The sequence below is a fragment of the Salmo salar genome, chromosome ssa11, assembly GCF_905237065.1.
Source record: "Salmo salar chromosome ssa11, Ssal_v3.1, whole genome shotgun sequence".
NCBI lineage: Eukaryota > Metazoa > Chordata > Actinopteri > Salmoniformes > Salmonidae > Salmo > Salmo salar.
The window spans coordinates 8,760,231-8,768,392 of record NC_059452.1 but is presented as its reverse complement, the minus strand read 5'-3'; the positions used below and the strand labels follow the sequence as shown (position 1 = coordinate 8,768,392).

General features: G+C 41.1%; 2 protein-coding genes across 3 annotated transcripts in view; both read left to right on the top strand.

Moving 5' to 3' along the window:
* Positions 1–1,181: 1,181 nt before the first annotated feature.
* On the top strand, positions 1,182–3,300 carry LOC106561935 (fin bud initiation factor). Its single transcript, XM_014126366.2, has one exon. The coding sequence runs from the start codon at positions 1,724–1,726 to the stop codon at positions 2,351–2,353; it is 630 nt and encodes a 209-aa protein (XP_013981841.2). The 5' UTR covers positions 1,182–1,723; the 3' UTR covers positions 2,354–3,300.
* Positions 3,301–4,248: 948 nt separating this feature from the next.
* The window catches only part of LOC106561934 (gamma-butyrobetaine dioxygenase), a 29,843-nt gene continuing 25,929 nt past the window's right edge, over positions 4,249–8,162 (top strand). Inside the window, exons 1-2 of one of the 2 annotated variants that reach the window (XM_014126365.2) lie at positions 4,249–4,392; positions 5,475–5,957. In XM_014126365.2, the coding sequence (XP_013981840.2) occupies positions 5,532–5,957 (426 nt within the window). In that variant the 5' untranslated portion in view covers positions 4,249–4,392; positions 5,475–5,531. The remainder of the gene's footprint in view (positions 4,393–5,474; positions 5,958–8,162) is intronic. The other variant, XM_014126364.2, reaches the window with a different exon arrangement.

Here is an 8,162-nt window from a genome sequence, read left to right as displayed (position 1 = left end):
GTGCCGATTGGTGTCACCTCGTTAGTTAGTTTGTGTTACACCTGTGCTGGTTGCCGTCTTGTTTGTGGGAAAATGTTTCACCTGTGCTGGCCCAGGATTTATTCAAGAGTGGCTGCCCAGTGCTCCAATTGTCTTGATAGATGCGGAGGGTTAACACCTTTAGTTGGTTCTCCCTATTTTGAATTCTAGACAAACAATGATGTTGTTTTGCTCTACCTTTTTGGTTTGCTTCCTGTCTTTAAGTTTGGTGTGTTTTTTCTTTTTTTTGTCTCTTAGTGGGCACCCATATGGTGTGTGTCTTTTAGGTCCCAGTTGTTGTTGCTATGCAACTTTCAGTGGATAGACCCATGAGTGTCTTTTAGATCCCCTCCTAAAACCCCACCTGTTTCATTCTGGTTGTTGTCAGTGACTCATTCTTGGTTCCCCCTTCTGTTTGAGCAACATTTTTGGTTTTGTTGCTGGGGAACATAAGTCTGTGAACCCTCAACCTTCTGGCCTGTAGTAATGTGTGGCATCGACTGCCACAAAAGCATGGTGAAGTGGCAAAGTCTATCCATGTTTAGTAACACAGGGTCACTAAAGTTATTATTTGTGGTTGTAAACATTATTTTCAGTTAATTCTATATGGGGGGGGGGTGTTCAATGTATTTCACAGTACAAGGGGAGTGTCATGTGAAAATATTTTTAAAGTTGGGGAGGGCGAGTGCATTGTTTTTGGGACACCTTGAGATGTGCAGTTTGTTACCGATGTCTCAAGTCCTGAGGGAGCGTGCAATTGGCATGCTGACTGCAAGAATGTCCAACAGAGCAGTTGCCAGAGAATTTAATGTTAATTTCTCAACCATAAGCCGCCTCCAATATCATTTTAGAGAATTTGGCAGTATATCCATAGATTAGGGCCTAATGAATGAAATCCATAGATTAGGGCCTAATGAATTTATTTCAAATGACTGATTTCCTTCTATGAACTGTAACTCAGTAAAATCTTTGAAATTGTTGCATGTTGCATTTCATTTTTGATCAGTATAATTAGTCTCCAGTCTGTCAGGTATCAGGACTATAAAGCTAATGTAACGTGCCTGTTTTACAAAAGTTGGCTACCAGATGGATAGGCATTCATTAAAGTGCATTGTGGGCCGAGACTGTATTCTACTTTGTCTTGTCTAGGCTGCATTTCGGCCAGGACCGGGCCTGCAGTCAATTGAAACTGCGCTTTCTTTTAAGTAACGGAGCATGGATGTAATTTGAGAGTTGAGAGGGGGTAGGCTATCATTAGTCAAAACCAAACGCGGTGCTTGAGCAATCCAGATGTTGAACTTGAAATTGAGTCACAAAGCTACGGTCAGGCACTTTCAAATTTCTCTGTTTGATGCGTTTGGTAGGCTACTCCTGCGTGAAATCTTTGGGGTTTCTATGTGTAAAACTAAGGGCAAGTATTTCAAACCTTCACGTGACTGTCTGTGGCTGAACCAACAGCTACTTTCCTTGAAAAATAGTTGGCAACACTTGCTGCATAGGCTAAACGAGGAGCGACCTGAAAGAAGAATTACAGATATCACAAAGCCTGCCTGGACACCTAGTTACTTTCGGTATATTAGCTCATGGATACCACATGCATTGCACGTTTGGAAATGTTTGATTGGTGAGCGAATTAAATAATATTTTTTAGCGCTATAAAGGAAAGTATCTTCTATTGCTCACGCATTGCCAATAAGTGGGTAGAATGGCTTTTCTACACTTACTCGCTATTGGGATGTTTTCATTGCCGCTCTGCGGTGCGTTTTTTAGCGGACCTCTGTATCCCGAGATGTCTAACGGCACGTTCCATCACTACTTTGTGCCAGACGGCGACTATGAGGATAACGATGATCCGGAAAAATGTCAAATGCTTTTTAAGATGACTGACGACCGAAAATGCGGTCTTGACGAGGACCACGATTCGGTAATCCGAGATGATTTCACGATCATCAAGAGACACATCGAAGACTCGGCCAGGGTGCTAGAGGGGATCGGGAAAAGCATTTCTTTTGATTTGGACGGAGAGGACAGCTATGGAAAATATTTGAGAAGGGAGACCACTCAGATTGGCGAGGCTTTTACAAACTCTGAAAAGTCTCTGTTAGAACTGGAGGTGAAATTCAAACAGAGTCAGGAGAACGAGTTGAAGGAGGAGCACCGCATCAACGACGACTTTCTGAACATGGTGGTCCACACAAGAGACGTGCTGAAGGACACGCTGTACATATCAGTGGGGTTGAAGGATAAACACGAGCTTCTCTCTCTCATAATTCGAAGTCACGGGACCAGATTGAGCCGATTGAAAAATGAATACATGAAGGTTAAACTCGGGTAAATTAGTTTAAGCCGAGTTCTAAAAGTAGTCTATGAGGAAAATAATATTGGCGAAATCATGTCGTATTTCATTGCATATTTATATTAACGGAGAGATAAAACATGCAGACAGAAATGAGACCAGTGTTTTATTTATTAAAAAATAAAAATAATAATACAATAGGCCTAGTGCGGTTTCGCATGTCGGGTGAAATGTAATTCATTGACAATGTTGTCAGTTCATTTTGGGTTTGCCTATGGCTTACTTGTGGCAAAAAAAAATGGGCATTTGCAATATTGCGTTAAAATGCCTTTGCAATTGATAATTGTCGATGCCTTGCTCTGACGCGGGATTTCAAAGATGACTATTCATTCATCGCGATGACGTTGTCTAACAGTCGCAACAGGTGTTATTTATAGAGTATGTGTCATGGCCTACCTACAGAATCCACTTGGCAGCTTGTATCTCTGAGATCTTGCCTTCAGTTGAGTGAATTTGGCTGGAAATGATTGAAATGTTTACAATGCATAACAATTTGCATTTTTCTTTTTACAGTAAGGCCATTTAACAAGAGTTTTAAATAATACTTGGAACAATGTTTGCCTTGTTTAAATGTATAAGGTTGTGAGTTATGATGTGTGTATCCCTTTGCATTTTTGTGGATGCAATATAGTTTGGGGAAATGTTCAGAGCATGTTATGGGAATAAATGCTGTGCATGTCAATATCTATGTGACAGAAGAGCTTAATTGTACTCGTTATTTTTGTTTAGGCTAATATGTTTCAATATCTGCAATATCTATTGTTTTTCTTTTTTCGAAATGATATATATGTATGTGTGGCAACAAGTATGATAAACACTTAAGACTGCAGGCAGCACTCATGGACTTCAAACACTGTCTGTGGCAACGTTCCTAACAGGTTTTCTGTGTTCCATTTTTTAATAAAGATTTTGTGTTTGACATTCTACTCAGGGGTTTGGACACCTCGTTATTATAGACAAGACTGAACTACAGCTGGTGAAACCAGTGATTTGCACAGCTTTCTAGGACAAACGGTAGTTAGCAACTTTACAAAGATTCTAAGGACATACTTCAAAGTGTCCCTACATGCCCACCAAGAAGTGTTTTATTACACACACACACACCACTGTGTTTTCCCATGAGGAAGTAGTCTGTGTGCATTTGCAAGGAGGAGAGCCAGGCAAGAGGGAGGAATAGCCTAGAATTGCTGGAAATGATACCTCATAACTGTGACCTGAAGACTTGTGTTAGCTCCCAGATCAAATTCCTAGGCTTTTGCTCAGTGGACTACAGCAGTCTTGGTCTCACAGACAGTCATGTGCCTTGGATTACATAGTTTGTCTGCTGTGGCATTGAGGAGTAGGTTAGAGGGGAGATTAGTTAACATGTTCCCTTGCAGAATTACACTACTCATGTGGTAACAGTTAATGATCTAGCACTTTCATAAAATAATTCAACACAAATGGAAACTTCCTGGCAACAAATTGTATCGGAAGATAATTAGTATTCTATTACAATGTAGCTATTATTGTTTAAAAGTATTTTCTAAGTCAATACCGGGTAAGTAGCAGACAGTATTAAGGAAATAATTAGAATACTGTCACTCTCCACTAACAGGGTTCTGAGTAGTGTGAATATAATTTTAAGCAGTTATTGCACCCAGTTCCAGACCACAGGCTAGTTTAATTCAACCTGTTACTGACCAACTACACTGGACAAATCCAAACTGTCACTGACACAACTGAAGAGTTGAGAGGCAAGAGATTGCTCTGCCATATTCTGTAATATGGAGTGGGAGAATGATTAATAGCTATTTTAATTGTGATCGACTTGCTAAGTTCCCAGCCTTGATATTGGGACACTATAACCCTGTTGATATCATGTCAGCAAAGTTCACCGACTCCCACAACTACAGTGGTTATGTCATTCACCCACGTGTTAACCTTTCCCCTAGTTTGACAGTCGGCACTGCATTTTTGGTAGACGCTTCGTTGACAAAGAACATTCAAAAGTTTAGAAGCCTACCAAAATAATACAGGTATATCCATTTTTCATAATTATTTTTTAGATACTACATATTGTAATGTTGCCGGTAAATATAGCATGTGTTGTGACTGGAATGTCTGGTTGCGTAGGGAAAGCAAGGTAACGTTAAATAAGTTATACAGTAACGTTAGCTCGCTGTCTCCACATAAATGAATGGGATATATGCTAGCTAGCTCGCTACAAACACTGGCTTTTCGTAAATCATTCAATTAATATCAGCAAGCGAGCGTCTAATGTCAACTATTTTGTCGTTGGAGGCTAAATTAAATGGTAATAGTAGCTAGCTACGGCAACGTTAGCTAGTGGTAGAACGAGAGCTAGCCTGGGCAGATAGCTACAGTAAACCTAGCTTAGCAGTTCAGACTCGCATAAGTACAAATAGTTAAAAAAATATATATAGTTTGTAAGGTTTCACAAAATAAGGCAATCTATTATATATATTAGCCTTTTTCTAAAGCTGTGGTGCGAGCTGCTTCCGGGACGCTTGCCCATGTATTGACCTTTCATCTAGATTCCAAAGCGGAAACATGCAAAGCATCACAGAACAGTATAATAACAACTACGACATAAATTGTATCGCGCAATGTTGTGGTTTCCACTAGATAGCACAGCCAATTTAAGATTAGGGTTAGTATTGTGTTTTTAAGGTTAGGGTAATGTTTAAAATCACATTTTAAGAAGATAAATTGTAGAACTTGGCGGGGTTTATGACTTTGTCTGTGGCGACCCAATTTTGTCGCGCTTGTAAATAACAAATGAAAGCAATTTTGGATACAAAAAATACCAAGGTCCTATTCTCCTCATCAGTGTGGTAGCAAGGTGCATTTTGTATTATTACACCTTTTGCCTCAAACTAGCCTATTTAAATATAACTATTTATATTAATGACTTTTTTTAAAATATCTCAATTCCATTTATGGTGAAATATGCCTAGATAATACAATACATTTAAAACAATAATTCAAAAATAACTTCCAAATAAAAGTTTAAAAAAACCAAGTAATACATGCCTACATGTGTCTTGACCTGTACTGTTATTAACCGTTGGCATATTTATGATGACTTGGATCCCAGTGTGTACTGTCCTTTCCGACAACCCTTCTGCTCTCATCCGGAGGTCTCGGTTCGAGGATGTGGACGACCACTATAGCACGATGTACCCTGCCGACCATGCTCAAGCGAAGCTCCGTCTTGGCCTGCCATGTCTTGAGGGCTGGGGGTAGGCCTGGATGGGCAGCCGCCATCTCCTCATCTCCTTCTCTTCACCTGACCTGGAGGCAGCTCCGTGGGCACGGGACCCATGCACCCGCCCCGCTCCCTTCCACCGCCCTGGGGGACAGCCCTGGGGTGAGGCATGTCCGGGCGCTGGAGCAGGAAAGGCTACTGGAGGTTGAGTGGGAGGGCAGCGGACAGAGCCTGTACCCGTACACATGGCTTAGGGACAACTGTCAATGCCCACTGTGTACCCTGCAGTCGGCCCAGGCTCGCAGCCTGCTGCTCTCCCAGCTGGACATCCACACTGGGGTCGACCGGGTCCAGGTCACTGACAACAACAAGGTAACATATCTTGGATGAACTTATCTTCCCTCAATTTAACCATAAGGAGGGAAATGTAAAACTGACCTTATATCCGTGTCAATCTAATGGCACTCATCCTACTCCACTTAAGTTAATATATACTGAACAAAAATATAAACGCAACATGCAACAATTTCAAAGATTTACAGTTCATATTTAGTATTTATTTATTTATTTATTTAACCTTTATTTAACTAGGCAAGTCAGTTAAGAACAAATTCTTATGTACAATGACGGCCTACCCTGGCCAAACCCTAACGCGGACGATGCTGGGCCAGTTGTGCGCTACGCTATGGGACTCCCAATCACGTCCGGTTGTCATACAGCCTGGAATCGAACCAGGGTCTGTAGTGATGCCTCTAGCACTGAGATGCAGTGCCTTTGCACAAATCAGTCAATTGAAATAAATGCATTAGGCCCTAATCTATTGATTTCACATGACTGGGAATGTACAGTACCAGTCAAAAGTTTGGACACACCTACTCATTCAAGGGTTTTTCTTTATTTTTTACTATTTTCTACATTGTAGAATGATAGTAAGACATCAGAACTATGAAATAACACACAGAATCATGTAGTAACCAAAAAAGTGTTAAACAAATCAAAATATATTTTATATTTTGAGATTCTTCAAAGTAGCTACCCTTTGCCTTGATGACAGCTTTGCACACTCTTGGCATTCTCTCAACCAGCTTCCTGAGGTAGTCACCTGGAATCCATTTCAATTAACTTAACAGGTGTGCCTTTCCTTCTTAATGCGTTTGAGCCAATCAGTTGTGTTGTGACGAAGTAGCGGTGGTATACAGAAGATAGCCCTATTTGGTAAAAGACCAAGTCCATATTATGGCAAGAACAGCTCAAATAAGCAAAGAGAAACAACAGTCCATCATTACTTTAAGACATGAAGGTCAGTTAATCTGGAAAATTTCAAGAACTTTGAAAGTTTCTTCAAGTGCATTCGCAAAAATCATAAAGCGCTATGATGAAACTGGCTCTCATGAGGACCGCCACAGGAAAGGAAGACACAGAGTTACCTCTGCTGCAGAGGACAAGTTAATTAGAGTTACCAGCCTCAGAAATTGCAGCCCAAATAAATGCCTTACAGAGTTCAAGTAACAGACACATCGACTGTTCAGAGGAGACTGCGTGAATCAGGCCTTCATGGTCTAATTGCTGCAAATTAACCACAACTAATGGAAACCAATAAGAAGAAGAGACTTGCTTGGGCCAAGAAACACTAGCAATGGACATTAGACCGCTGGAAATCTGCCCTTTGGTCTGATGAGTCCAAATTTGTCTTTGTGAGACGCAGAGTAGGTGAACAGATGATCTCTGCATGTGTGGTTCCCACCGTGAAGTATGGAGGAGGAGGTGTGATGGTGTGGGGGTGCTTTGCTGGTGACACTGTCAATGATTTTATTTTGAATTCAAAGCACACATAACCAGCATGGCTACCACATCATTCTGCAGCGATACGTCATCCCATCTGGTTTGCGCTTAGTGGGACTATCATTTGTTTTCAACAGGATAAAATATATTTTGATTTGTTAACACTTTTTTGGTTACTACATGATTCCATTTGTGTTATTTCATAGTTTTGATGTCTTCACTATTATTCTACAATGTAAAAAAAGAAAGAAAAACCCTGGAATGAGAATGTGTGTCCAAACTTTTGACTGGTACTGTAGATATGATTATGTTGGTTCACAGATACCTTAAAAAAAGGTAAACGTGTGGATAGGAAAACCAGTCAGTATCTGATGTGACCACCATTTGCCTCATGCAGCGCAACACATCTCCTTTGCATAGAGTTGATCAGGCTGTTGATCAGGCTCTCCTCTTCAATGGCTGTACAGAGTTGCTGGATATTGGCGGGACACGCTGTCGTACGCGTGATCCAGAGCATCGCAAACATGTTCAATGGGTGACATGTCTGGTAAGTATGCAGGCCATGGAAGAACTGGGACATTTTCAGCTTCCAGGAATTGTGTACAGATCCTTGCGGCATAGGGCCATGCATTATCATTCTGAAACATGAGGTAATGGCAGGGGATGAATGGCATGACAGTGGGCCTCAGGATCGCGTCACTGTATCTCTGTGCATTCAAATTGCCATCGATAAAATGCAATCGTGTTCATTGTCCGTAGCTTATGCCTGCCCATACCGTAACCCCACTGCCACCA

What these genes read in the sequence shown, in the direction of transcription:
- LOC106561935 (XM_014126366.2), top strand. Translation starts at nt 1,724, where the DNA reads ATGGCTTTTCTACACTTACTCGCTATTGGGATGTTTTCATTGCCGCTC.